The 27609-nt window shown below is 53.1% G+C and overlaps 14 protein-coding genes across 15 annotated transcripts; 3 read left to right on the plus strand and 11 right to left on the minus strand.

Annotated features, from left to right (window-relative positions):
• Positions 1-125: 125 nt before the first annotated feature.
• Positions 126-1308, minus strand: CKM354_000746700 (uncharacterized protein; the record flags this gene model as incomplete). Of its 2 annotated transcripts, none has more annotated exons than XM_044802816.1 (4): positions 126-213; positions 328-753; positions 819-977; positions 1265-1308. In XM_044802816.1, the coding sequence occupies 4 exons, from the start codon at positions 1306-1308 to the stop codon at positions 126-128; spliced, it is 717 nt and encodes a 238-aa protein (XP_044658751.1). The 2 variants fall into 2 exon arrangements, with proteins under 2 accessions (XP_044658751.1, XP_044658750.1); XM_044802815.1 differs by having other exon boundaries at positions 1070-1308.
• A 652-nt stretch (positions 1309-1960) lies between these two features.
• Positions 1961-2707, minus strand: CKM354_000746800 (uncharacterized protein; the record flags this gene model as incomplete). Its single annotated transcript, XM_044802817.1, has 1 exon — positions 1961-2707. One exon carries the CDS (start codon positions 2705-2707, stop codon positions 1961-1963), a length of 747 nt encoding a protein of 248 aa, XP_044658752.1.
• Positions 2708-3151: 444 nt separating this feature from the next.
• CKM354_000746900 (uncharacterized protein) lies at positions 3152-4339 on the minus strand (the record flags this gene model as incomplete). Its single annotated transcript, XM_044802818.1, has 1 exon — positions 3152-4339. The coding sequence occupies one exon, from the start codon at positions 4337-4339 to the stop codon at positions 3152-3154; it is 1188 nt and encodes a 395-aa protein (XP_044658753.1).
• A 515-nt stretch (positions 4340-4854) lies between these two features.
• On the plus strand, positions 4855-5470 carry CKM354_000747000 (ubiquinol--cytochrome-c reductase subunit 7; the record flags this gene model as incomplete). The annotated part of the gene is made up of 4 exons (XM_044802819.1): positions 4855-4970; positions 5069-5177; positions 5236-5289; positions 5369-5470. The coding sequence occupies 4 exons, from the start codon at positions 4855-4857 to the stop codon at positions 5468-5470; spliced, it is 381 nt and encodes a 126-aa protein (XP_044658754.1).
• Positions 5471-5995: 525 nt separating this feature from the next.
• Positions 5996-7290, plus strand: CKM354_000747100 (DNA-3-methyladenine glycosylase II; the record flags this gene model as incomplete). The annotated part of the gene is made up of 2 exons (XM_044802820.1): positions 5996-7128; positions 7215-7290. The coding sequence occupies 2 exons, from the start codon at positions 5996-5998 to the stop codon at positions 7288-7290; spliced, it is 1209 nt and encodes a 402-aa protein (XP_044658755.1).
• A 452-nt stretch (positions 7291-7742) lies between these two features.
• On the minus strand, positions 7743-9987 carry CKM354_000747200 (glycerol-3-phosphate dehydrogenase; the record flags this gene model as incomplete). The annotated part of the gene is made up of 2 exons (XM_044802821.1): positions 7743-7831; positions 7899-9987. 2 exons carry the CDS (start codon positions 9985-9987, stop codon positions 7743-7745), a joined length of 2178 nt encoding a protein of 725 aa, XP_044658756.1.
• Positions 9988-11944: 1957 nt separating this feature from the next.
• Positions 11945-12641, minus strand: CKM354_000747300 (uncharacterized protein; the record flags this gene model as incomplete). Its single annotated transcript, XM_044802822.1, has 2 exons — positions 11945-12451; positions 12507-12641. 2 exons carry the CDS (start codon positions 12639-12641, stop codon positions 11945-11947), a joined length of 642 nt encoding a protein of 213 aa, XP_044658757.1.
• Positions 12642-14146: 1505 nt separating this feature from the next.
• Positions 14147-16500, minus strand: CKM354_000747400 (uncharacterized protein; the record flags this gene model as incomplete). The annotated part of the gene is made up of 3 exons (XM_044802823.1): positions 14147-14967; positions 15018-15405; positions 15454-16500. The coding sequence occupies 3 exons, from the start codon at positions 16498-16500 to the stop codon at positions 14147-14149; spliced, it is 2256 nt and encodes a 751-aa protein (XP_044658758.1).
• Positions 16501-17004: 504 nt separating this feature from the next.
• Positions 17005-18823, minus strand: CKM354_000747500 (uncharacterized protein; the record flags this gene model as incomplete). Its single annotated transcript, XM_044802824.1, has 2 exons — positions 17005-18570; positions 18632-18823. 2 exons carry the CDS (start codon positions 18821-18823, stop codon positions 17005-17007), a joined length of 1758 nt encoding a protein of 585 aa, XP_044658759.1.
• Positions 18824-19152: 329 nt separating this feature from the next.
• CKM354_000747600 (uncharacterized protein) lies at positions 19153-21024 on the minus strand (the record flags this gene model as incomplete). The annotated part of the gene is made up of 2 exons (XM_044802825.1): positions 19153-20852; positions 20904-21024. 2 exons carry the CDS (start codon positions 21022-21024, stop codon positions 19153-19155), a joined length of 1821 nt encoding a protein of 606 aa, XP_044658760.1.
• Positions 21025-22068: 1044 nt separating this feature from the next.
• CKM354_000747700 (uncharacterized protein) lies at positions 22069-23079 on the plus strand (the record flags this gene model as incomplete). The annotated part of the gene is made up of 2 exons (XM_044802826.1): positions 22069-22705; positions 22778-23079. 2 exons carry the CDS (start codon positions 22069-22071, stop codon positions 23077-23079), a joined length of 939 nt encoding a protein of 312 aa, XP_044658761.1.
• A 467-nt stretch (positions 23080-23546) lies between these two features.
• Positions 23547-24381, minus strand: CKM354_000747800 (uncharacterized protein; the record flags this gene model as incomplete). Its single annotated transcript, XM_044802827.1, has 2 exons — positions 23547-24031; positions 24084-24381. The coding sequence occupies 2 exons, from the start codon at positions 24379-24381 to the stop codon at positions 23547-23549; spliced, it is 783 nt and encodes a 260-aa protein (XP_044658762.1).
• Positions 24382-25021: 640 nt separating this feature from the next.
• CKM354_000747900 (uncharacterized protein) lies at positions 25022-25879 on the minus strand (the record flags this gene model as incomplete). The annotated part of the gene is made up of 2 exons (XM_044802828.1): positions 25022-25534; positions 25583-25879. 2 exons carry the CDS (start codon positions 25877-25879, stop codon positions 25022-25024), a joined length of 810 nt encoding a protein of 269 aa, XP_044658763.1.
• Positions 25880-26303: 424 nt separating this feature from the next.
• CKM354_000748000 (uncharacterized protein) lies at positions 26304-27290 on the minus strand (the record flags this gene model as incomplete). Its single annotated transcript, XM_044802829.1, has 2 exons — positions 26304-26789; positions 26838-27290. The coding sequence occupies 2 exons, from the start codon at positions 27288-27290 to the stop codon at positions 26304-26306; spliced, it is 939 nt and encodes a 312-aa protein (XP_044658764.1).
• Between the last annotated feature and the right edge of the window lie 319 nt (positions 27291-27609).

Below are 27609 nucleotides of genomic sequence, written 5' to 3' on the forward strand. Positions count from 1 at the left end.
GAACCCCTTCCTTGCCATGCCCGAAACATCAATGAGAAGCGACTGCCGCAACTCTTCGCTCCCAGGGCTGACCATTCTGCAACTCAGTAGGCGTTTCCGGACTTCATGTCTTCCACTTCATGCCTCTACCACCATTTGATTCTATCCGCAGTGTCCCAGCATACTCTCTCGACCTTGCTCACCAGGCGTGTAAGATGCGCCAGAGTCAACTTTCTATAGATGTTGTTAGCATCGATGCGCGATCTAGACCAATATTTGTAGGCACACCAGGATGAGTCTGGAGTGAGCACATGGGAGAGCAAGTCATCTTGGTCACAGTACACTTACCTCGGTGTCACTGTATCCAGAACTTCACGGACTGCCGCCTCGATGTCCTGCAACAACTGGTCCTGGCAGTCTCTCACCCTCCATTCTTCTCCATATGCTTCCATAGTATTGAGTACATGGAGAACACCGTAACCTTGTGGGTCATATTGGAATTTCGCAGGTTCGGAGCTGGTCGGTAGGGTAGCATCTATGACGGTCCAGGAATCGAAATCGTTGTCGCTCATATCGTCGATATCCAGAAGGAGCTTGCGAAGGAGCGCAAGGTCTTTCTCCCGCAGGTTTAGGAGGAAAAGAAGCGACTCGGGGGCCATACGCATTGTAAGTCTGGTCTCGCCAGGTGCAGGAGGCAAAAATTGGATCGTAAGTCGGAATTGGGTCGTCTTGTAAAAGAGCGCCAGAGTCTCCTCTCTCATAGCGGTGTTGAGCCTGCTGAGCGTTAGTAAATATGCTCAGTCATTTGCATCGACCGTAGAACAAAGAGAAGGACTTGCCTCGCCAGAGGTGGCTGCGTGGGCCGCCCGAGAACCACTGGAAAGCTCGAGACGTAGAATTCACACACTCGCACTTGCAGTTCGGGTGGCAAATCGTCGAACTTGTGGAACTCGGGCGAAGCGTCGGCTGTGCGAAGGCTTGCTCGCAACTGCGGGACGCTGATCAGCATCAAGGCATAAAGTAGCGCATGTTTTCCGGGCAAGAAACTTACCTCTTCATCTGTGAGCTTCGCTTCTGGGGAGGGGTCTACCTCTTCATCCGTGTCCTGCCCTTGCGAGACGATCTTGCGATCTTTGACTCAGCCCGCTTCACGTAACGGTAGTCAGGACGTGAGGTCCACTTCCACCTGGCAACTTCCAGCAATCGAGCCCGGGGCCAAAAATTGTTGCAATAATACCCAGAGCGTCGAAGAAACGCGCGAAGCTGAGGCTCTGACATCTCGTACTTGTACCCATCGAAGCGCCAGTACTTATCGCTGGCTCGTTCCATAGCGCTGTGATGACAATATTGATCGAGGCTGCCCGATCAGTGAGGAAGCGATGATGTGAGCAGCAAAGATCGGCACGCTCAGAAGGAGGCTAACGAAAGCGATGTCTTGCTCGAGGATAGATCTCAACGATGGTCTTGTGGAAAACTTCGCGCGAGGTCCACTCCAACAGCGTACAGTTTTGTCAAGCCGCAGCTGGAAAACTGCGCTGATTTTTGTACTCAGAGCAGCAAGCCAGCGAAACAAACACAGGCGGCCTAGGAGTAATCTAGGACATTCGTCTCGCAAAAATGTTAGACAAACCTCTTTCAGTGACGTCCGACCGTCGCAGAAGCTGTTACGCGCGCCAGAGCTTTGTAGATATGACCCGGCGCACCCCTGGAAGTTACGTGAGTGTTCTAAAGAGTAGGCCTCGAAGAAGTTTTGAGACTACTTGCTAGAACAGAGCCACCAATCTGAGGGTCACAAGACTATCGTGTCGTCCTGTGTGAGAACTCCAGTATGCAGAAAGAGGCGGCAAGTACCACAGTGTCGGGGTGTCATGCGCTTTCGTCCTTCGCAATATGCGGCAGTGAAGTGAAGAATGTCCTCTGGGAGTAACTTTCTCTTTCCTTCTCTGATCAAGATACCTTGACACAGGTTTTGGACATCGTGTCAAAGCTTCACTGCCCAGTCCGGTATAAATTCTTCTTGCTCTGTGTCATGATACAGAGTGTAGTTGATCTTGTAGCCCGATCCCTGCTCATTCAGCGTGATGGACACGGATCGAAAGGACGGGCGCGGTCCATACTGGGCATGCATTGTCTCTTTCTTCTTGTGTGTGCCTCCGATGTGTAGCTTGGTGATGCAACCGATAAGTTCCACGGCTACGTGCTCCCAGAATTCATGCGAGCTTCGTGTAATAGAACGTGCCACGCGGAAATTGCATTCACTATAGAAAAGCTTCAAAGTCTCCGCACGAAGTTGCTTGCTGGCATGTGCGATCGGTGGCTGGCTGGGCTCGTAGAGTGGTTGCTCAAAGTCCGCGAAATGAGCGGTATATACGCGGTTTCGCATTTCTCCGGGCAGCTCGAGGAACTGAGCAAAGGTCCGCTGATCGTCTGCTTGCTCAAGAGTTTCGATCAGCTCTTCTCTGGTATTGTCCTTCTCTTCCAACGAGTCCCTGGACACTTCCAGACCTCTTGCTCTGATGAAACCTCGCATCTCATCGTCGCTACATTGGGCATAATCTAGCAAACCAAGCTCCGAGCGTTGTAATTGTCTGCGAAGTTGCTCTTCGCTTGCGTCTGATATGATTTGTGCTCCCCGCTTGTTCAGCACGTCTTTGATCTGCTCCACGGACAGGTGGGAGTGGGCTTGAATTTTCCAGTAGTCATGACGGAGGTGCGCTTGTTCTGCCATGACGGGCGCTGCTTGGTGCTGGACGAAGACACCTGGAACCTGGGTGGTGTCGGGTGAAAGGTTGTTGTGCTTGCAGCTGCGAGGAAGAGACGCACAGAACATGGGATGACATGATGTCAGGCAGCCAGAATCGTGGAACCTGCAAGCGGCTGAGCTCAGTTCTGTAACAACAGCTGAAAGTGAGAAATTTGTTTGATTTGAATTTTGATAGTAATACGTACGCATGTTCCCTCGACTGCGCCTTCGCAGTCATTCTCGACCACTCCTCAACGCCATGCTGTAGAAACGCCGCTCTCAATGCTGCGCAGGTGGAGTGTATCGTCTACCACATCCGAACTAATAAATGCCGCTGTGTTATGCAAGGCCGCCCGTATGTGCACATCGTTTTCCAACCACACAATGACGCCCATTCCACTCATGTCGTCCTCGCTTCCCTGTGCTCTCTCAGCTGCTCTCCTCCTGTAGCGCTCTCCCTTCTTCCTGTAGCTTGCCAATTGCAGCTTTGATTGACTCGAAAGTCAACATCGTCGTCATTGCAGCAGGAACTGCTCGAATCATGTTTGTTCCCATGCCGTTATAAAATGCCCGCCACCCTTCCTCCTTTAGTATGATGCGAAAAGTGTCCAGCACGCCTCGATAACGCGGCTGATACGGCACGCCGTCAGTATTCGCAATTCTCCTCGAACCGGATATACTCTGACTGTGTCTACCTACACCATTGTGCGCGTACTCCGGGTGCAGCCTCTGCTGGGTCTGTAGTCGTGTGCGGAGTACTTCATGGGGGTATGTCGCGGATGTGGCGCAGACCTTGCTGAGAAATGTCGCGGCCAAAATGCCAAATGTGTTCTGTGCTTCTGATGCGGATGCAGGAGTAGCTCCCATCTCGACACCTGTGAACTGTTGTTTGAAGTACTCGTACAATGGAAACTGAATCGCAACGTGGGTAAGTCCGAGGAGGGCCGGTGCAAGTCCCGAGTAAAATGCCGCCAGACCTTCAGACCTGTACATTTGTCGAGCAGCGTCGAGCGTGCTGGAGTAGTGCCAGGGTGTCCGGTGGCCATCAGAGGCCGTACGTGATATTTGCGACATCAGTCGAGTCTTGATCACCCAAATAGGATTCGTCGTAATGGTACTGCATGCTCCAGCCGTGACCGATGCATAAACTCTGGCCAGCCATTTATCTCTATTCGTCTCGCCGTAGCCATGTGCGTAGAAGTATTCCCGGCTGCTGTCATATACAGCCATATAGACAGCCCATGTTGGCAGATATCCGAGCAGCATTGGTCCCAGTCCGCGATACATGCCTTTCACTCCATCCTGCCGTATGATAGCCCTCGCAGTCCCAATCATACCACGGTATACTGCACTGGCAGGCGGACCTTTCGACTGCAAGTTCGGGTTCAAGAAGGAGCCTTGTGCCTGCAATTTCGTCTTGATCACGTCCAGCGGACATGTGACAATACCACTCGCCATGCCGGCCATTGCCCCCGAGAACGAGTTGATGCTCGCATTGGAGAGCCTCGTCGACCATATTGCAAGCTTCGGGTACGGCGAACGCTGCACCAATGTGGATCTTGTGTATTGGCCGCCATCGGATTGTGAAGACATGGCAGAACTCGGCGGGTCCTGCATAGCCCGGAGAGGGCACTATCGTAGGGAGTATATCCTCACGATCATACTCGAGGCGATGTATTCCAGGTGAAGGAGGAGCAGCGGTTGCACGATATTCTGTTGAGTGGGCGATCGGGTCGTTATCGTGCGAGCGGCGGGGTCGGATGGAACGATGGGCAGTCCCGTGATCACAGGCGAGTCGCTGAGGGTTGGTCGCACAATACAGTCGTAGTCATAGGCGTGAGAGGGGAAAGGATGGTGTGTATGTGTCGGTGTCGGCAGAGCGGGCAGAGTGAGAGTGGTCGCGAGGGTGGAGACACGGCCTTCTTGCGAGCTGTGACGTTCGGGTTTGGTGCTTTGTTGCTCACCTCAAGCTTTCGTCCGTCGGCGAATGCCCTGAACCGTGAGCCGAACTGTGCGAGCCAATCAGCGCAAGCAATTCCTCTTACACTCAATGTCGAGAAAGTCTGGCTTCATATCATCATCCAACAGCACGACATCCCCACCGCCGCACGAAACCCACGCCGCTCGCAATCATGTCGGTCCCGTCGCTCGCACCCTATATCATGAAGCGGCCATGGCTGCACAAGTGGATGAAGCCATTGAGCCAGTGGTACTTTGACAACGCCGGATACAGGAAGTTGGGTTTGAGGTAGGGCGCCACGGAGAAGAGGAGAAAGAGGCCAGATTGGACGCAAAGACGAGCAGAGAGGGGTGTAGCACATGTGGCTAACACATTGGCTACTACAGGGCCGATGATCTGATTCCAGAGGAGAGCCCAGAGGCACAGCTTGCGCTCAAGCGTCTTTCACCTAAGGAGGCATACGACCGTGTCTTCCGCATGCGAAGAGCATTCCAGGTAATATAGGAGCATGAGCTCGAGGTCATGGAGAACAGAAGGGCTGATATATGGACAGTGCTCGCTCGCGCATCAACTTCTCCCTAAGGAGGAATGGACCAAGCCAGAAGATGTACGTGCAGACCGCATACCGTGCAAACGCTTTGGCGGCTCGTACTAGCATTGAGAAAGAGAGTCTGACTTGTGTACAGGATTACCCATACCTATCACCAATCTTGAAGCAGATTGAGATGGAGACCACGGAGCGCGAGGACCTCGAGAACCTGCAAATTACCAAGCCTAAGGCCAAGTAGAGAACCTGTATACTGGTGGCAGAAGTAACACGAGGTACGGAGCAAGACAACATGTGTATATATTGCAGCGCGCAGAAGTTCACAGCCTCGCTTTTGCTCAGGCTGGCATAGAGCAGAGGAATGATTGTATCAACACTACAACGATCCGTCTCACGTCAGCAGCTCTCCTCTCTGCGAGCGATGCGACTGCATGTCTTGAGCTTCCTTGCAACATGATGTCGAATGGGCGCTGTCGATGACATTTCTTCCCATTTTGGCCGCAGCGCACATGACTTCGCGTTAGGACGCGCCGATCTGCGTCATTAGGCTGCAATGCGCATCTCCTTTTACAGTCTCACACATACATTGCTGCGAAACTCATCGACTCTGGCTCATCTTGTAACACTCTGCAATAGAAGAATTCTGGCTCAGTTGCGCTTGTGTCGGCGCATAGCAACCCTTCAGTTGGTGGGTGCGTCCGTGCCCGCCAGTCGACGATTCACGTCACCTCGCCTCTCGATCACAAGAAACGATAGAACCATCACGATGTCTTTGAGAAGATCAACCCGTGTTCCGAGCAAAGCGATTCCAGATGAAATTCCTAATGGCAAGCATGAGCCGTCGCCGGCCTCGATGACAGTCAAGCGAGGGCGCAAGCGCAAGTCCACAGAAGAACAGGTAGAGTCCGCAATCCAAGCGATTGCGAACACTACTAAGACCGCAAAGGACGTGAAATCAATGCTTCCACCTCCCGCGACTCCAAAGAGCAAGCGTAGAAAAGTGACCCAAGATGCCGACGTCAAGCCACCACCTTTCACGCCTACCCCTTCAGCAATAGGACTCATGACAAGCAACAGCACCCAAGGCCAGAACTACAGCACAGGCGACATCGACGACCCAGCACCCCCTGCTACCAGGCCTGTCCACAAACACCACACAAACGCAACTCTAGTAACACCTGGCGGAACGCAGCTCCAACCAGCCTACTCCAACTTCGAAGAAGCATCCCCCTCTAAACCCGGAGCCCACAAACCCACATCCAAAACCCTCCTAGACTCAGCCTGCGCCCACTTGATCAAAATCGATTCCACATTGACCAAAAAGCTCAAACCCGTAATCGAACAACACCACTGCCACGTCTTCTCCCCCGAAGGCCTCGCCGAGAAAATCGACCCCTTCCGAAGTCTCTCAAGCGGAATCATGGCCCAACAAGTCTCCGGCGCCGCAGCCTCCTCCATCAAAAACAAATTCATCGCTCTCTTCCCACCTGGATCCTGTCCCAATGGTTTTCCTCCACCTGCGCTCGTCGCAGCTACGGATATCACTACGCTCCGCACTGCGGGTCTCAGTCAGCGGAAAGCAGAATATATTCAAGGTCTTGCTCAGAAATTCGATTCGGGGGAGATTACTACGCAGCAACTCATGACGGGATCGGATGAGGAGGTTATGAAAACATTAGTTGCAGTGAGGGGTTTGGGAGCGTGGTCGGTGGAAATGTTCATGTGTTTCGGCCTCAAACGTCTAGATGTGTTCAGCACAGGTGACTTGGGTGTGCAGAGGGGAATGGCAGCATACATTGGCAAAGACGTCGGTAAGCTCAAGGCTAGAGGTGGTGGGAAATGGAAGTATATGAGCGAGAAGGATATGTTGGAGCTTGCGGAGAATTTCAGGCCGTATAGGTATGTGCTATCTTTTTTCTTGTTGTCCATCTTGGCTCGAGGCCTTCGGAGTGATTTACTGGATATACACTGATTGAGAGAAACAGGAGTCTGTTCATGTGGTACATGTGGCGAATCGAAAACGTGTCGACAGCGGCGATCGAGGATAATGCCGAGGCGTAGAGAGAGGCGTTTACAGCTAGTTGCTGGAGAAATAAATGGTGGATGAAAACGCCAACAAGATTGTAATACTGTCTACAGTTCCTGTTCGAGAAATTGAGCCTTCTTTACAATTCATTTATCGCATTTGCAATACTTAAATAGCGGAATGACGTTTATGCAACAGCAAGACCGCCCTTCGACATACTTGATCTCCCACTCGGTACGATACCACGGGGAAATTGAACATTCGAGCATTTTGTCAACATTTTCCACGCCATATCGACGTTCATCTAATACAATGTAAATACATGTCGCAATAACAATCCCGCAAAGCGCCTCGGGCAATGCAAGCATAGAACAACTCTGCGCACGAGGACTTCTTTCCGCGCGACGTTCATCATGAAAATCTTTCTATCTGGTTCTGATTGCATTTTTCTCCACATCTTTAAAGTCCATCTCAACTGCCATTGGGCTTAGGCGTTCGCTGGAGAGTCCTTTCCGATTGTCGGGTTGTTACCCGAGTTCATCGGAACATCCGAGTCGAGGATCTCGCTGGGTTTGTCTATGATCAAAATTGTTAGTGATCTTCCTCGCTGTAGTATTTACTCCATGTTAGATTTGCAACTCACCATGTCTAGCATAGAGATGATACTCCTCATCTTCATACTTTCCAACCTTTCCTTCCTCGACTTCCTTCCTTGTCAAGACCTGCTTGGACTTTGGCAGACCCATAGAGACCAAGAACGACATGGTATCCTTCCATTCTCTTTCCTTTCGTGTCTTGCTCCACTTGAGCTCTTCACCCATGATGTCAATCACCTGTGGCAGGGCCTCTACAGCAGCTTGTGCGTTGAGGAAAGCCAATCTCGTTCGTCGTGCGAGAACATCGACAGCGGATTGGGCGTACTCGTGGCGGACGGCGTAACGGATCTCACCGTCAACGTAAGGGTAGAGTTCAGAGATGCGGGTACCTCGGACAGGGAAGCGGTTCTCGGTGGGAGCGCAGAGGGCAGCGACGGTCCAGGCTCTGTCACCGTAGTCGATGCACAAATGCTTTGCGACCTCGGTCTCGAGGCCGTAGTGCTGGATGACGTTGATGAAGAGAGTCTTGGAGAAGCCGTGAGCACCAATCAAGCGAAGAGCGTGTGTCTTGCAACCTCCATCAAGTTCGAGGTTCTCGTGGAAGCCTTCTACGCCAGAGACCAGAGGTGGATTGGCAACGCCCTTTGGCTTCAGGCCAAATTGTGTGATGGCCTCATCGACAGCCTCCTCAGCCATTTGACGGTACGTGGTCCACTTGCCACCAGAGATGGTAAGCAAGCCAGATTCAGAAGTAGTGACCAGGTGGTTGCGCACAAGACCCTCAGACTTGGCCTTGTTGGGATCGCGGACGAGAGGACGAATACCAGACCAAGCGGCAAGGACATCACCACGTCGGACATTGATCTCAGGTTGAAGGTAGTTCTGGACTTCCTTCAAAATCCAGTCAATCTCCTTCTCTTGTGCAACTGGGTTGGGCTCGATTGGACAAGGCGCATCAGTGGTTCCGGCGATGGTGTTTCCTTGCCATGGCAAGAAGAAGATCACACGGCCGTCAGAGGTGCGAGGATCGATGAGACCCATATTCGAGGGCGAGTAGTATCCGGGCAGAATGACGTGAACTCCAGAGCTGGGAGCAACGATTTCAGAAACTTGCTGGTCGTCCATTTTACGAAGAGAATCGGTGAACGGTCCAGTAGCGTTGATGATGCCCTTTGCCTTGATTGAGAATTCCTCTGGAGTCTTGCCATCCTTGTCCTGAACGAGATCCTTGACTCTTGCGCCACAGAGCTTGCCATTGGCATCCTTTTCGAGACCCGTGACCTCCATGTGGTTCACAAGAGTAGCGCCGTAGAGAGCAGCAGTCATAGCCAGAGAGATGTTCATGCGAGAGTCGTTGTGTGCACCATCGTAGTAGACCAGAGCACCCCAGAGGTTCTCCCTCTTAAGCATCGGGAAAGCATCCAGCGCCTTACTCTTGGTCAAGAAGTACGAGGTTTCAATGTTTTCGGAGCCAGCGAGGAAATCATAGAACTTGGTTCCAGCCCAGAAGTAAGGTGCTTGCCACCACTTGTTGACGGGAATCATAATCGGGAGCCATTGCGACAGATGAGGAGCGGTGTCGAGGAAGTATCTTCGCTCACGGAGAGCTTCCTTGACCAGTTTGTATTGGTTGTAGTCCAGTTCGAAGACAGCCTTTTCGAGATACCGCACGCCTCCGTGGACGAGCTTGGTACTCTTACTGCTTGTCCCCGCAGCGAAATCATCCTTTTCGACCAGCGCGACCTTCAGACCTCGAGATGCAGCATCCAGCGCGATACCAGTTCCCGTGGCACCGCCTCCGACAACCAGGAGATCATACTCTGCGCCGCCTTCGCTGTTTGTCTGCAGCTCTTGCCCCAAAGCTTCCTTGACCTTGTTCTTGGCCTGGGTGAATGCGGCACCCGCGCTGGCTTTCAGATCATCAATCTGCTCGCTCCGGCTCTTCACGCGCGGGAAGCTTGGTGGGCGGAAGACTCCTCCCTCGCCATATGTCGGTGGTGGTACAGCCGCAGCTTCTAGGCCGGGCACGTCTCGAGGTCGGTAGACGAAGTAGAGCGTGCCGGCGCCGACGGCTCCAACACCGGCGGCTGCGCCAGCATAGCGCAGCAACGTGCGTCCTCGACTCCGGGCTGCCATGCTCTATGGCTCAAAGAAAGGAGTTGGAAGAGAGCGAGAGGGGTGGTATATGCGACTCGGGAAGTGGTCTGGCTCCTCCGAACGCTCCACCGCAGTCAGCTCCACCGTTACGGCGTGATGATGAATTGGGCGACGATGATCTCTGGGGTGTCACTTCGGGATTGCTGCGGTCAATTCATTGTTGGCGGAGAAGAATGGGTGCGTGATGCAATGGGGGCGCGCGCGGTGGTCCCCCAACGACAGCAGAACAAGTTCTTTTTGCTCGTACACTGATCCTGTCTACGCGAGCCTCTCTCTCCCCCATTGCGCTGCTCTGCGTCACCTCACCGAAGCTGCATTGTGCCGAGCTCCGCTGTCACATGCAAGGGTCGCACGTGCAAGACTTGAGCCTCATCAGAAATGCTGCCCATCGTCCAAGGTCACAGGGAGTCGAAGATTCTGCTTCATTAAAGCCAAGACGTGCACTGGGTCGAGGGCAGACTGATCACTCCATGTCCGCATCATCGAGATGGAGACCCGCGCTAAGCACTCGTCTCGCCGGATTGCCCAATCGAGTGTTGCCAGCATCGACAGCGAGCATGGACTCCTGGACGCTGCCAACAACCTCACCTGCAGGTCTTCTGCACACCAGCGGCCGGATAGAAGCGACTATATCAACCAGGACACCTGCGCATGTCAGCGCTGCCCGATCATGACCGGTAACCGGATGTCTCATTTTCCGGCATGGCAGCAGCCCCCAAATTCTTGTGCGACAAACGCTTTACCAGGTCGCAATCCATCCAATGTATACAATTTCCTGCTCTGATCACAATCACAACCATCAATATCAGCATCAATATACAACCATCAAATTCTTCCGCCAAATCATTAACCCGAAGCTCCGCTCTCCGCCACCTTCACAAGAGAAAATGTGCGACCGCATCACACTTTACTGATCAAGCTCCCAAGCCGCGAAGGAAGGCGCATACCAAGACGCTTAACCTCCTCTCCTCACCCCTCCCAAAATTAGCGTTCCATCCGCCCCCAGCGTCATTTCCCGGTCAACAATAACGACAAGACTTCTGGGCATTCAATTGAGGCTTGCAGATTGCTCCTTGGCAAAACAATTGGCGGCATGTACACAGTGACTCGCGCGTCACTCGCGTTCTTTGCTGTGTTGCCTCCTCCGCGGCGAACCGTGTGCGAGGAGAATCCTTGCATCACAGATCACGAATCTGGAAAGCTCTGTTGCTCTTCACCCAGGACCAGGATCACAACTCGCGACGTGCTGTGCGGGGCGAGACAGCAGTGCTTTCTGCAAGTGTCAGATTCCTCTTCCCTGTTGCGGTTTGTCGCTGCAGACACAATCCAATGGTACCTTCAACGGTAAGCTCTTTTCTTACTACTCACCGTGTGTGCCACAACATCGCTACCCAAATTCTTCGCTTCGACCGATATGCTTCAAGGTTCCCCAAAATTTCATGCAGGAAACGTGCATACACTTTTTTGTGGAGAGCTCGAGCTCCGTCAAAGGTACCTCACGTTGTGTAAAGGTCTGAACTCTGAAGATCCGTCGCGTGCCGGACACAATGCGCTCGAGCTAGAGACAGCAGAACGATAATAATGGCGCACTCAGTAGCAGCAGCAAAGAATTGAATATTGTCGCTACAGAACTATACTGCAACGAAGTTACAAGAAGCGAAAAAGAGGAGGACATCTGTGATCGGCGTGGTAGTGATATTTCGTGACCATACATTAAGAACTGAGCGTATCGCTGGTAAGCTACGAGCTTTTCTTTCGTCGTCGTCCGTCGTCCATAGCACGACATGCCGGTGGGCCTGTTCATCCTCCACCACACCATCGAGATATAGATACGAAATAGGTATGTCTGCGCTATGACATGCGCATGCTGTACAGCAACATCTCATTTTTCAAACAACAACAACATTATCATCCCCCTAGAACCGCGGCGAAGCGTCTAGTATGCGAGCTGGCCACGGACGGCACCAGGAAGAGCGTTGATGCCCTGGGCTGGGTCGGCGAAGTCGGTGTGCACATCAGCGTTGAATCCCTTAGGGTTGGCCTCGATCTGAGCGACGCGGAAACCAGCACCCTGGTCCTCGCCAGTGGCGTTGTTGGTGAGGCCAGTGATGAATGGGCCGGTCAAGCAGCCGACGGAGACGCGGTAGTTCTTGCCAGCAACTGGCTGTGGGTTGGGGAAAGCGATTCTTGGTGGGCCGGACATGCCGCGGGCAGACTCGTGGATGTGAGTGGCCGTCCTGGCTGGGGAGCTGTACTCGCCGCGGATGTTGTAGAGGCGGATGTAGTAGCAGATGGTGTCGAGCTCGCTGTTGATGCCGAGGTCGTAGAAGCCGACGGCACCTGGGAGACCGCCAGTCTTTGCGTTCATCATGTTGACGACCTCCTCTGGGACGGCCTTGACGCGGTAGGTGCTGGTGAATGGGATTGGGAAGCCCTTAGCGCCCTGGAAGGAGGTTAGTGGTATTCAATGTTGACAGTACAAGAGACTCAGCGCTCACCTTGTAGTATCCATTCTTGTCGCAGTCCTTGTCGTAAGTTGGCTTGCTTGGGGTGCCATTGTACTTCTTGCTGGCCTCTGGGGCGGCAACGGCAAAGCCGGCGAGGAGGGATGCGCAGATCACGGAGGCCTTCATTATGAATTATGTGTGTGGTAAATCGTTTGGATGGGATGTCAACGAGTGTGTTGCTGTAAAATGCGATGCTGCTGGATGAGAGAAGTAGTAGAAGACCAGCAGACGCAAGGTACTTATGCCCGAGATTCGATCTCCTATTACGGTTGCGCCCAAAGTTACGCGGATGCGACTGGTACACGATACCCACACATGGCGCTGTGCAGGCCAAGTCTCCAAGAAACACGATGACGATCGACGCGTGCCCATGGACTGGCTACATTTGGAATTTCTGGGCACAACATCACCACCGCATGCTTGCCGCGATGGAATGCATTTGAGTCCGTCTCATGCGGAAGACTCATCACCCGGCGGAAGCCTCGACATGCCACAGAATTGGCGTCTTAGGCGCAGAGCCTGTTGCGAGACATCAGCAGAATGGCGAGGATGGTCCAGTATGGCGACGTCGAAGTATGGCAGCCAGGATCGTGCCGCTCACCATGACCAATGCCGCCCAACGCTGCCAATGCCGCCTAAGACGCTATCTGACTGGTTACAGTTTGGTGGAAAGTAGGCTTTGCTGGGACAACGACCAGATGCAGAGGCCAAGACCACCCTATAGGGTAGGCGTGGTAGAATAGAGTTTGGGATGATGTCTCAAATGGGCCTCGCGCCTTGGCCCTAAGCATTCCTCACGCTAGCGCGCGGAGTGACGATAGACCAGAGCCCAGATCGTTGCCCGTACCGTCTTGTCAGCAACGCTTGGGAGTCAGCCACTGGAACTCATGAACGCCAAGAGGATGCCATTCAATTGACCGGCAGTGCCCTGGTTGTGATCGACGACTTTGTTGATGAGAAATCGTGAGAGCTGGATGAATCTCACTTGTTATGCTCGAGATATGTCGCAAAGTTTATGCTCTGCAACGCAGTTCTGCAGCCTGAGAGTCCAGCTCAAATACGACGGTTGCCGTAATTCGCAATTTACAGGATGGAACAGCCACCGGCAGGCTGCAGAATGCAGTCCAGATGCCCGCGGAGCGTGGTTCGGATGAAATGACCGAATGTTGAGCATTAGGTGCTTGGGTGCATACACAAGCGCTGACCATTAAAGAGTAGCTTTGATAGTGGCCGGTGCTTTCGAGCCTGCTCATTGAGCGCCTGTATAGAAACCCTGCTCGGCCGCTTTATCACGCGCTTGAGCGGTACCCAGGATAACTGCGCTAGTCTCAAAAGTTGGGCGAACATCGCTGCTGTTTCGCCCGATAAATGCAGCAGCCCGTCTTGCAATCGCTTTAAATCCGTTGCGACCATGTCGTGGTCGTAATCCTCTCGAGCCAACTGACATGCTCGCTAATGCATCAGAGTACATGTCAAGCGCCAAGGCCGCGATGAGATCAAAGACCACAGCTGCAGCTGCAGGGAAGAGCTATAGCTACCTGCAGGTCATCCAACTGACAAGCGCCAAGAGCCTCGAGATGTTGAAGATATTCAACGACGACGTACTTCGCCTCAATGGCGCACACTTGCGTTCATCCGCCAAGGACGATGCGAACGAGCTGGTCGGCCATCGATCGACCGAGTGTGCTGGCGGCTGCCTTCGCCTTCAGAATGCGTGCCGCTTCCTTCAGCACTCGCGCCGCAGCATCGGGGCCAGAGAGGACACCGACACCAGCAAGCTGAGGCCTGCAGCCAGTACTATGGGTAATCCAGCGCTGCGCCAATGACGATTCGAAGCCTTGATCGACGCGGATGCTCTCACCCGGAGAAGCTCTCTGCGACTCTTCGGCACTCGTATCACGCTCCGGCGCGACCAGTCTGACCCAGGCCCAGATGTACAACGAGGCGGCGAGGAAGGCTTGCAGGTCGCATCTCGGTACGCTTCGCACAGCTCGGAAATGTGAATAGAGCCTGCCAGCATAAAGCAACGTTATCCGGGCCCGAGCCTCATCGCCGGAGAGAATGCCTGTCAGCTCATGGATCGCCTGGCTTTGAGTTTGACGTCCAGGCCTCAAGCCAGAAGCAACGCAAAGGTTGCTGAATGGTGTAAAACGAAGGATTGACATCAGGTGGAAGGAGACCTCAAAGTCACCGCGAGGTCGCGTATGGGCATTCTCCTCGAAGCGTTCCATGTCCGCATCCAGGTATTTGTGAATCACCGAGCCATCACTGCGATCATTGGCGTTGATGCGTGGCTTGATCCATATTGCGTAAGTTTCTGTCAGACGTTTGTGAGCAACTAGCAATGTGAGTAGAACTTGTAAGAACGCTGCATCGCTGAGCTCCTTGACGATAGTCGAAGTCACAGGGCCCTGCGAGATTACGGCTGCGATGCTGGACTGAGAAGTGTAATCTGGACAGTGTTAGGAGAACAGGAGTACGAATGCTGGATGACGAACATACCCTTCTCGAGCTCCTGCTGCCACTCAGCGGCTGTGGAGCATGACCAGAGGCGTTCGTGGCATGGGAAGGTGCTTGTCAGCTCCCCGGTGTCCATTGTCGGTGGCATGTCGAAGGTGACGTATTGCAGACACTCAAAGTTCCAGACCGTGGCGACATATCTTCTCTCCTGTTCAAGCAAGGCCCATTGCTTCCAAGCGCTATCAAGGCTTTGATCGGGATCGACTGCGGGACGTCTGGCTGCCAGTTTCCGGCACGTGGTGACGAGCAGGGATCGATGATGCTGGAGAAAGAGCAAATGGTCTTGTGAGCCATCGTACAGCAGCAAGTGGGAAAATATTAAAACGCTCTGGGTGGTGGAAATGGATTCGATGTTGGGCGAGTAGGTCATCTGGACAAGTTAGTCTCGCCCGAGAGAAGTTAAGTGGCACGAACTTACAGTGAGAGAGATGGCACGCATCGCGAGGTGCTCAAACATTGCCATCAGCTGGATCGAGCAGAGCTCCGAGTGCTCACAGCCAACAGCAGCCACGGCAAGGACTAGATGCCAATGATCCTCGGAAGGCGTGAAGGTGGCTTTGTGGAGCAGCGGCAGTTTCGCATGATGATATTCGAAGTACAATTGAACGAACGCATTCAAGGCATCGATGCTGGGTAAAGCTGCGTAAGCTGATGATCGTAGTCGCTGCTCCTCGTAAAAAGCCGCAATCCTGCTATAGGTGGCTGCCGGCAATCGTGGGACGTGTCCAAAATCCTCGGCCGCGATGATGTCGGCATCACTGTGTGGTGGCACATGAAGCTGAAGTGAAGCTCGTCGGGATGAATTCACTGATGGCGTGGTCGCATGAGCAGAACTCAGCCTGTGGCTGTGTGAAGTCGATGTGGCTTGTACGTCTGACTGGTCGTTGGCCTCGATTGAAGGATATATCGAGGAACCAGGGACAGGATGTGCATTGACAGCAGCATAGACTTCAGCGATCGATGCTCTCCGTGCTTCTCTTCTGGCTTCCACAAACCGATCGTGATCATGGTTGAACCAGGTACTGGTCCCAGTTTCGACAGGCTCGGTCTTAGTGCGCATTCTCGGACTTGCTCGTTCTTCTTGCATGCGGTCTCTTTGCGACACGGGCTCGACTGGATCGTCTCGTTCACTGCTATGTGCTGTGATGCCGGGCAGAGCTGCCTCAAGACTGTTCGTCTCTGGGACAGCAGATGTCGACCTTCGACTGCAATCCATCCCTATGATGCAGTCAGAAAATGCCCAGGCCGCGGAGCGCTGTAAGTGCCATCCAATGCGCCACACTTGCGAAAGCGATGATTTTAATCGCGCGCCCGAGGCGCGCCGGATGCAACGTAGACATCGCAGACGCCTAATTTTGGACGAATTCTTCCGTACTGGCACACGCGAAACACACCTTTCTGCCTGCACCGCTGGCACGGGCTGTCGCCATCGCAGCGTTGCTTTGACTTGGCACACGGTCTGCATGCTTTCGCAGTGCGGGCGGCCGTCTCCACACTAGGCAGAGTTGCACCTTGTCTGCCATGCATCGACATGTGTCGTTGCAAGGTGTCGCGGCGAGGAAAGGCTTTCCAGCATAGTTGGCATTTGAATGGCTTCTCTCCCGAGTGCCGCAGCATGTGGCGCATGAGGTGCTCTCGTCTCTTGAATTGTTCCGTGCATCCTGGATGTGTGCACTTAAGCTTCGCGTCCTGTGTCGTCTGCTCCGCGGCCTCGTCAGAGGCTGGCTCGGCGTGCCGTTCTTCCATTTGCTGCACCGCCAGAGCCCACACGGCGTTTTGGCCTCAAAGAGGAAGTTGTTGGAGTCGAAGTCGTCGTTGGGAAGGTGTTCGGAGAGCGCGGGGGATCGCAAACTCAAGTACGACCGCGAAAGTGCGGGGTACCGGAGGTCCTCCACAAGCCACCAAGTATGACCTGGCGCTCATCATGCAGAGCTGGTCAGTCGGTCTCGTTCACTCAACTTGGTTTGAATCACCGACGCATGCACCAGACGATCACATCGCCTCTCCGCCTCCCATCGTCAAGCCAGTGAGTGTTGAAGAATCTCTTGCACTCCCTGTATCGGCTGCCCTCGAGCACTTGCAGCATCGTTGGCTGGAGCTGCTCGAACGCCACAAGATAATGGGGCCACAATCTTTTGGCATCGTTGCTTCCGGAAGCAGCTGTCCCAGTCGGGTCTCTCGTTGAAGATATACTGCCGCGGTCCTGCATGTTTTCGTCGAGCCATTTCGCAGGGTTGGCGTAGAAGACATCCGCTTCGTCCATATAGCTTCGTCTTGCATCAAGAGGCAAGTGAATGGGAGGCTCACACGTGAGAGCCCACGCCTGAATTTCAGGATACACCAAGTGGCTCCTCCACGGCGTGCTGTGACATGGCATCAAGAAGCCAACCGAGACATTCGCAGCGCCAGCACCCGAAGACTCGTGCCACGCTTCCTGTCTGTGACGGAGATAATGCATTACATCGATGACGCCTCGCTGATGCACGAAGCTGATGTAGAAGGCGATGAAAGCGTTGATGCCGACGCCAATGACCAAGAGCGAAAGACGAGCTGTTGATCTGGTGCCGAATATTGCGGCCAGAGGGCGGGCGGCCAAGACGTGCAGAATAGGTAGTAGCGGATAGATGAAGCGCATCTCCTTGTGCGAGATGATGGAAAGTACCGCAACAGTAGCAATGACTGTCACTGTCAATATCGATGCCGTGCGGTTCCGAACAATGCTCTGCGGCCCATGTGAGATCTTTGCGCCGCGCAAGCTGTAGTAGAGCCCGGTTGCTGCGAAGGGCAGCGCGGTCGTCAACAGCAGAGGCAGTCCTTCTGTGAGATAGTAGTCAGGTCTGTTCTTTCCATAGAAGACAGCCAACGACTGCACAACGTTGAATTGCAAGAATCGCAACGGCGGAAAAGTCCAGGCTCCATAGTATGTGCGATCCGCCCAAGCGAATGCGACGACAACGGTGCTGCCAACTACTACAGCTGCTTGAACCAATGCAGCAGCTTTTGTAACGCTGCGACTGTGCCAAACCAGTCCTGCACTGATGCTCAGCCAGATGATGATGTTGGTGGGCCGCAGGTAGAAGGCAGCCGCCGCAGCCGCGAGTGCCGTATACAGACTGGCGGAAGTACTTGCTCCATCTTGAGCGAGCCCCTGCTGCCCTGCCTGGCGCACAGTCGACTGCTGCAACAGAAACCGTCCCCACGGAAAGTAAGTCAACGAAAAGATCGTAAGCGTCGTCTCAATAGAATTAGAGAACGTCCGAACCGAGCAAAACCACTGCCACGGACTCAGTACCGTTAGCGCCAGCGCCGCGAAAGAAGCCGCATGCCCAGAGCCATAAAGTTTACAAGCCATGCGCCAGGTCAATAAATCCATTCCCGCTGCCCAGAAAGCTTGCAGCAGTCTTGGTGCTGCAAGGAGAGCGGCGGCGCGGAAGTGCTCATTTGCTTGGACAAGTTCGCAGATCTGGGCGACCGCTTTGTATGCGGCTGCAAATAGATAGGGGTGCACCGAGGTGCGAAGGCCTTCTCGCCATTCCTGGACATTTGCTCGTTAGTGTGTTGCTCCTGCCATCAAGTGAGGTTGTGGATGTGCGAACCCATGTTATCCATGCACCGCTGTCGGGTCCGAAAGCAATCTGCCATGCTGGTTCGAGAGCTTGGAAGTACTCGTCAGGCTGGAAGAATGTCTGCACGAGTTGCGAGTTGATGATTCTGAAGATCAGGAGGGCAATGAAGACGATCGTCTTGGCTTGGAAGCTGTGCAGGCCGACTGCAGTGACGGCGGCCATCTTGCGGACAAGGCTTCCTTTTCGTCGATATGAGATGCGGATTGCGAAGCTGACTGTCAAATTGGCATGTCGAGAGACATGGTGATGTTGTGCAGGTTGATGAGACTCGTGAATGGGAGGACGCGTTTCGAGGGGTTTGACTTTACGGTAATCCGAAACCGAGGCTCCACTCTCTGCTCACAGACGATGCACATCTCCAACCAGAACTTTTCTGAAATGCATGAGAATCCTATGCAATGGATGAGTTGTAACTTGAGAAGTCAGAACCATCTTCCAGATGCACAGTCTTCGATTCATCAACATACATTACGAACTATTTCTCATGACTCTCAAACAGTCTTTGCGCTCTCATGATTGAAATCCTCGACTCTCAAGCTCCTCCCAGCCTCAGCCTCCTGTTTCCAAATCCTTCTTTCCTCATCAGGATTGACACCAGGTCCATTATACACACTTCCATATTCGTTTCCAGTTGCATAATCTTTGCCTTCACCATCCTTCGTCTTCTTCGTATAATTTCGCTTGATCCACTTTCCGTAGACGAGCAAATTATACAACCTGAACGCCAAGAACGCGAACTTGTCTCGCTCCAAATCAGCAGGATACTCCGCTCCGAGATCCACCGCGGCAGAGATGCCAGAGATACAAGCTGTTTCGTGCGCATTTACAAGAGTCCAGGATGAAGCAAAGCGCGTGTGGCGTTTGCCCTGAAGGAACATTAAGAAGGGCACGACAAAGAGGTAATGGGTCCAAGAGTGGCAGAGTTGATGCCACCAATCTTCTCTAATGATTTTGTCCTTTTGAATTTCGTCCCTGGTCCACAGCTTGCTGTCCCGGTCGTTGTTCAAGAAGATGGTCTGGAAGACGTGCTTGTCGAACGGCACTTCAGGCGGGAATTGCGGCTGATAGTTGGTGCAATCGAAGCACATCTCGAGCTTTGTAAAGTCTTGAGGATACATTCGAATGAGATACATGGCTTTGAAGTTGTCCCTAGCCCAGTCGTTCCGTTCTTGCATGCTGACGCCATTGATGGAAGAAACGGCAAGCTCTTGGTTGTAGAAGTTCTCGTAGTGTTTCTTCATGTATTCGTGATCCTGGTGAGTGACTGTTATATCGTCGGCGAACTTCGCTGAGCCAAGGACTCTCGATTCGAGGCCGGTGATGGTGGGCTTGAGTAGGCGCTTCGCTGTGTCAGTCAAGACGCACAGCACAATCTCGTCGTAATCTTCGACCGTCTCGACTTTGTCTGCATCGGCATTCGAGCTCGCATCGGGCGTCCAGGCAGAATTCGGATTGTGATTGTCTTTGGCTGGAGTTCGCCCGATGATTTTGACTTTCACGCCGTCCTTGTTGCGCTGTGTGATCTGGGTGACTTCAGTGCTCAGGCGAATGTTGACTCCGCGCTTGAGCAAGTTCTTTCGCCATGTCTCATAGAAGTCGCTCAGGTTAGGGAAGACCACCATTGGAGGAATATTCGAAGCCACGCTGTTCTTGTCCGGAGGATACCACATGCCGTATGTTGGACTTGTGCAGAGCCGATCGAGCATTATAGTAGGCACCTCGGGCGCATAATTGCCGGTTCCCAGAAACAAAGCGACCATAGGTAACGCCACGACGTTTGCGAACTCTGTGGAAAACCTGAAGATCTTGACCAGATACTTGATGGGAAGTAGCGCAAAGAAGAGCTCGAACGCGCGAATAATTTTGAGCATGCGGAAGAACCTGACCACTTCTGACTTGTGCTTTTCCAACATCTTGGTGGGATACACGTTGCTCCAGAAATGCTCGCCTTTGCCAAAGGACACCTGGAGTCCGACGGGATCAGCCCAGTAGCCATTTCTGCCGAACATGGCCATTGTATGGTGGAAGATGTAGGAGCCTCCCTGCACTCCTTGGTTGAGATATGATGCACCCGTCTTTTGCTTATCCAGAGGTATCGAGAACGCCTGTCCTCCACAGTAGTTGACCGCATCGACCAGAGTCACGTCGAATTTGTCTGGATGCTCAGATAGATGGTGCGCGCAGGACATGCCTAATCACAATTGTGAGCAATTGGGCAGTGAATTCCTGGAACTCTTCTTACCAGCAGCACCAGCTCCCACAATGAGCACCTTCTTCCTCCTCTGACCCTCCATCTTCTGGCTCATGTCGTACCGTGTCTGGGAGCCTTGAGCTTCCAATAGTGGCCTGCCGTCAGTAGGCATGTCAGGAAATGGTGAAAGAAAGGGCTACAACCAGCTCATGCCTACCTCAAAGTGCAGTCGATATGGTACGCGCGAGGCTCGCGTTTGCGAACGTCATGACGGCCTGCGAATGGCTAGACCAACACAAAGACGCCCGTGGCAGCAGCACAGCACGCATCATCGTTGACAGGCAGATCGGAAGATCGGCGAGATCGACGCTTTGTCTGCTTTGGGACAATCGGTGGTCTGAGCTGTCGTCGGCCTGGCTTCATGAGTGCCTGAGCTTTGAGACAACGATGCTCAACAAGCCACACTTTCCTGCTGTCAGACCTCACCTCTTCATCAACCTGTCGGCCATATTTCACACAGCGGATTTCGTCCTGTTTTTCCAGCCGATATGAGCTGTGCGCAAGAATCCTGCCTCGGGCACTCTTTCGGGATGGTATAGCGCTGTCCCTCCAGTGCAGTCTGCGAAGATGGTCAGGCAATCGCTCCGCCTACGGATCATACCCTCTTCTCACTGCTCTCCTCGTTCCGCTTCGCATCCTCGGATTCATGATGATTCAATTCTTGCATCTGGCCATTGCCTATGCGACGAGTTCTTGCAGTCAAGTCCTCTGTGCTTCCCCCATCCACCAAGTTCCAAGCAATGACGCAGTGCTGAAGATCTTCTGAGGCACAGCAAACAGAGTGCGAGAAACCATGCGCATGACCTGCTAGCTGGCTTCCAAGACTGCAATATGCCCAGTGGAGGAGCAGCAAGGTTCGCATCCTTTGCAACTTTCTGCAGTTCTGCCCCAGTATCGTACAGATCCGTTGCATAAAACACAGGCGATGCCACTGTCGCTATCCGGCTTCGACCCGATACTTCCTCCCAAAGCGCTTGGCAATGCATGTGCGAGATGACCATTGGCTACAGAGCCGCACAGTCCGACTTAGCCTCGCCAGCTTGAGCATTGTGAACAGAATGAATTGTAGGATCAAAGCGTGGCAGTCAAATGTATAAGAACTGGGAGAGCGCGCCCCTTAGTCACCTGTGCAACTAATTTGCACCCACTCCTCACCATGAAAAGACTTACCATTATAGCGACCCTGCACTTGGCTGCGCTCGAAGCCTCTGCTCAGCGCGCTGAGTTCGCAGAATACAGCATCTTTGGAGTGGGCGAAGCACCTGACGATGGATACGACACCTTTCTGGCCGCGTCTCAGTCGCCAATCGCCCAAAACCAAGTCTTCTTCAATCGCACAGACTTGACCGATCTGGACCAAAATTGGACTTGGAGTGTTCAGATGAGCAATGTTTCCATGTCCAATGCAAGTCTCTCAAACTCAGACCCACCACCGAACGCCCATGTGGCACTCACCACCTACAACTTCGGCTGGCCAGAGGGCGATAACATCAACAACGCAACTCGGCTCAGCACCCCATCAGTGCGTGGCGGACGTGAAGGCAATCTGCAACCAAACAGCACTGCTTGCATCTGGCTCTTATCCGGTGCCAAATTCCCGCAGAATGTCTCCGATAAGTGGGACTCTTCCTCCTCGGACTGCACCAGCGCCCTTGGAGAAGACTGTGTCCAGGCGATAATGTCCGGATTGGGTCTCGATTGCGAGAGCGGCGCTTTCACGAGCAATCGCACTTTCCGCGAAAGCTGTGCGAGCTCGTTCGGTGTCCTCGGCAGCTGGGGCGTCAATGCGCAGCGTACGTTCCTTCAATATCAAGGCATACCAAACCTTGTGAGGCACACCTTGTACTGACCAATCTGTAATTCAGCCTTCGGCAATTCAAGGGACCGCAATGCAACGGATGTGCTCGAGAAAGGCGAGGCCCTCGCCTGGCATCTCAGCAATCCCTATCAGGCCGACAACGATACGATCTTTGAAGACGAGAAGTCCAGGTTGCATGTCATTGGTCTCAGTGTCACGTCACAACTCAACACCGTGAGTTTCCTTCGCCGCGAGTACGTTCTCTGCAATCGTGTCAGTGCGAGTGAGTCGAGCGCTAGCTTGCAGAGGGGCAACATGGCCATTCTGGGCCTCACGACTGTGCTGGCTGCACTGTATCTGTACGTCTAGCCACACAGACAAGTTGAATGAAAATGGAAGCTTTTGAAGCATGAGGTCTTTACAGGTTGGAAGCTACTTCATCATATTGCTCGGCCTGGAGCTTGAAGAGCCCTCACATTTCTTGATATTGATATTCGCAGAACAACGATGCAATCGCTCAATATGCTCAATGGTCCGCCTGCGGCTACGTCGTTCATTGCCTCACCGCTGATGCCCCAACGCGCTCTCGAAACAAGATAACGTGCCATGACGACCTCTTCCAAAGCAACGCAAGAATTAAGTATCCCAACTAAAGCTGCTACCGACGTCTGATGCTCGAATTGGTGGCCCAAGTCTTTCCTGCCCTTCCATCACACCGCGTTGCGTGTATGACTTCCGTCAGACAGAGCTGATGATCAAGCAACAGAATACCACATCCAGCGCTTCTGCAACATCGCCCAGCCTCCTCCGGACCCCTTGGCCCTGCAGGCCCGCCTTCACCGAGCATGCACACGCTGAGCCTGAATAATTTCCGGTTCCATCCGGTTAGCTGGATCCAATGGCAAAATCTCAAGCCGCAACTTCTCAACAAAATCCTTCATCTTCTCCGCATCCCAGTCACGAATGGCTTCCTTGACTCCACGCAACTGAATGATCCGATCGGCCTGGACGCTTGCTTCGCCGCTGTTGATAGACGATGTATCTATATCGTTGTCGCGATAGAAGCTCAAGCTATCCGCCGCCACATGCCGTGCTGTGCCATTTTGACCTTGCCATGCAATTGTGATTCCCCGGTCGCCGGCGTAGATTCTGCTGTTGGGGAAATGGGCCGAGGCGGCAAGTGGACGCTCAACTAGTTCGTAAGGCATTGGGTGGCGGGCGCTTGTGGAGAGGACGATGTAGCGCGTCTCTCTGTCTTCGCCATCGACGAAATTGGCGGTGTCGGCGGCCGTGTGCTTCGTGATGGGGAAGGCGTCGATGCCTAGGGCAGACTTGGTTCTGTTAGCTCAGTCAAAACGCTAGAATGTAGGCACAGCGACTTACAATGTCCAGGAGCTCAGCACCTACGCTACCAGGCCAGAATGAGAACTTGCGGGCCACTTCGTCGGCCGTGGTGCAGGCTGTCCACATATCGTCGACGATCTGCTTTGCCTGATTGTCCAAGTCCTGGAGTATCTGGTCGACTAGCTCGGTTGGCACATTACCAGGGACTATCTTCCTGATAATGTTGCGCTGGAACTGGGCTCTGACGTGCGTGCGAGCGCCCTTCAAGTAGCTTTCCTCGGTGACGAGAATGCCGTAAAAATTGACAGTCCATACTGCAACGGCCATACTGACGATGAGATGACTGGTGGCGTTGAACTCGACTGTCCTGCTGGTGGCCGTCTCGCTCGGCGTCTATTCTGGCCTGTGAATCGAGCAGCCTTGGGAAAGGTTCGAGTCTCCTGTCTAGGAATGCAATGTTTCTAGAGGTGATGAATCGGTGTCAAGTTGATAATTCCATAGTGGAGCAATACTTGACTCCCGAGCAGTTTTCTCATTCACCTCATATTCGCCGAAGAAGAAGCGAAGCGCCTTTATTCACTCCTGACGTAAGTGTATACATTTTCCAAAAATGTCTGTATACGACGACACATTGTGTTATTTGTTGAAACTGCGGTCTATGAGGTACCCTCGATTCTGATTCCTCTAGAACTAAGTAAGGCTTCTGGTCATTATAACTCCAAAAGGTGTTTGCTAACCAGACGCTGCCAAACATCAACAGAGAGCCTGAATGGCTCGAGCCTCATTCGATGACACCTCTCCTGGTTCGAGCACTCAGCTCTGTATCTTCTCCTTTGCTTGAGGCAGACGCTCTCTCCCTTCACCAGGCCCGTATCCTCAAGGCTCTTGTCAAGAGTGACATTTGGCAGGTCTTCGGTTAGGAGGTCCGCTGGGCCTGTCGCTTCTCATTCATCTCCCATCCATTGACTCAAAAGTGACCCCACATCTTTTCCATCTGCTGATACTGCACGATCTCTGGCTCGAGTGGCTTAGCAGCATCGAACGGCACCACCTCAAGTTCCATTGCTTCGATCACCCCTCTGATCAAATCTCCATCCCAGTTCTGAACCGCCTCCTTTACATGTTTCAAGCGCAGGAGACGAGGAATGCGAATCTCGTCTGTTTCCTGGTCTTCCCCTGGTGGCTCTTGCAATGTCGTCAAGTGGAGCATGTAATCTGTGTGGACTCGTGGGCCGGGTGTTTTGGTATCCTGGAAAGCTACCACATAGCTTTCTGGACCAGCGTCCCAGCACATGTCGGGTGCATTAGGCTGTCGTGGATATGGCACAAGAGCTGGCCTCTGGAAGTCGACGGGCTGTACAGTGTGACCTGGGGTTGACAGAAGTACGAAACCAGTCACGCCATCATCGGGACCAATTGGTGCAGCGATATTTGTGGGCGCTTTTGGGACGAGTGTGAGTGCATCCACGGCTCGCCCGTCCTGCCAAATGTTAGTCGAGCTGCACGCAATTTCTGGGCAGGCACTTACAATGTGAAGCCGCGCAGCGCCGTGTGCATGCATCACCTTTGCGCCCATGAATTTGTGCCATTTCTCCTCACGAGAATTGCTGGTATCCCACTTCTTGTTCACGATCGCACGGGCTTGCTTGTAGACCTCCTCGTGCATTCGTTCTAAGAGTTCAGTTGGGACCTTTGCCCCTGCGACAAGAGTAACGAGCTTGCGCTCGTGCTGCGTCTTCATGTAAGTACGGAGCCCTTTCAGGAAGCTCTCCTCAGTGACCAGAATTCCGTAGAGTGTGGTCGAGTAGAGTCCGATGGCAGGCATTGTGAACAGAATCAGACAGGCTCGAGATGTTCCGAGATGTTTGTGTGAAAAGAGCGGGCGAGACGTGTGGATTGTCGAAGAACACCTGAGAAGTTCATGAGGTTGCTTGGAATTGGTCAAATCCAATGATGAGTTTAGGCGGCCTTGTCTGTTCACTTGCGTTTGCGCGGCCCACAAAACAAAATTCCGCTCACTTCTGTTTGCTAGACCCACGAATTCAAAGCTCTGCATTACTAGTTGCAGACTTCGGCCAGCGCTGGTCACTGCTGTTGACCCTTAACGCATTGCTATCCTTGCCATACAGGTATCAAGTTATGCACAGACAGCACCATCAAACCAAACAAAAGGATGTCGTCGCCGTATCTCTTTCCTGCCGGTCCAACACGCCTTTCCACCACATCGTCATCCCCTCGCTTTCTCTCCTTCACTCATGAACACGCTGATACTGCAAGATCTCCGGCTCGAAAGGCTTCTCAGCATCGAATGGCACGACTTCAAGTTCCATAAAATTCACAAGATTCTTGATCAGCTCTCCATCCCAATTCTTAATCGCTTCCTTGATGCCACCAAGCTGCACGAGGCGATGCGTATGTGGGTCAGAATGGCTGGTTGGAAGATCATGAGGATCTTCTAGGTACATCAGCACGTCTGTGGTGATATCCGGGCTCGTTTGTTCATTTTCCTGCTTGCCGACAACGAAGCTCTTCGCATTGCCCCAGAAGACGCCCTGCTGGTTGGGAAACACCGGATGGAAGCCAGTCGCCTGACCAGCGAACTCTTTGGGTTCGGGATGCTTCTCTGCGGTAGACAGGTGGATGTAGTATGTGATCGGGTTGTTCGGATCGATCGGCGTAGTAGTGTTGACTGCTGTGCTAAGCGCCACAGAAGTCGCGTTGATCGTGCGGCCAAGCTATATTCTGGTTAGCCTGTACGCCTTTGGCCCGTTTCCATGACTTACGAATCCGATCAAAGACTCCTTTGCTGTGCCGGGGAAGTCGGCTCCCATAGCGAGTCTGCGAAGCTTTTCGTCTCTTGTGCTGCAAGAATCCCATTTCTCTTCGATTATTCGGCGCGTATGCTCGTCCACCTCATCATATATTTGGTCTGCCAACTCTGTTGGTAGCTTGTCTGGAATCACAGCAGACGCAAGTCTACGCCCGAGGCTCGTTCTTTCACATCTGCGCAGTCCCTTGAGGAAGCTGTCCTCGGTGACTAGTATTCCGTAAAGTGTAATCTGGTAGATGCCAATCATGGCGGCATGTCGGTGGCCATCGTGCCTGATTCGAGCGGTCAATTTGTATTCCGGTTGACGCAGCACTACACTCCTCCAGGCTGCCTCTGTATCGGCTGAGAAATTGGACCAGGTGTGTGGTGAAGCCCATGTATACTTCCAAGAACTCGAGGGTTTCATATTTGAATATAAGTGGTGAATGAGGTTCGCAGTGAAAGCCTTCATTCACCAGCGTCCTCAATTTCTCTTGTGTATCCACCCGTTTTTGCGAGGTTGGGGGCTCAGCAAACAGATTCCTTGAGATGAGAACCGTGATTGCTGTTCAGCCGGAAGAGTTGTGGTATCCATCAAAGGGAGAACGGTCGATGTCCATCAAAGAAGTTTGCTCTAGGGAATTTTACCTCCGCTCATATGATCCCTCACGCCAGCGAATCAGTATCATATGTCGCTTTCGATGACCCAAGGACTTTTACGAAGCATATCGAGGGCCGCTGAGCCC

The sequence above is a fragment of the Cercospora kikuchii genome (genome assembly GCF_019650295.1).
Source record: "Cercospora kikuchii DNA, contig_00004, whole genome shotgun sequence".
NCBI lineage: Eukaryota > Fungi > Ascomycota > Dothideomycetes > Mycosphaerellales > Mycosphaerellaceae > Cercospora > Cercospora kikuchii.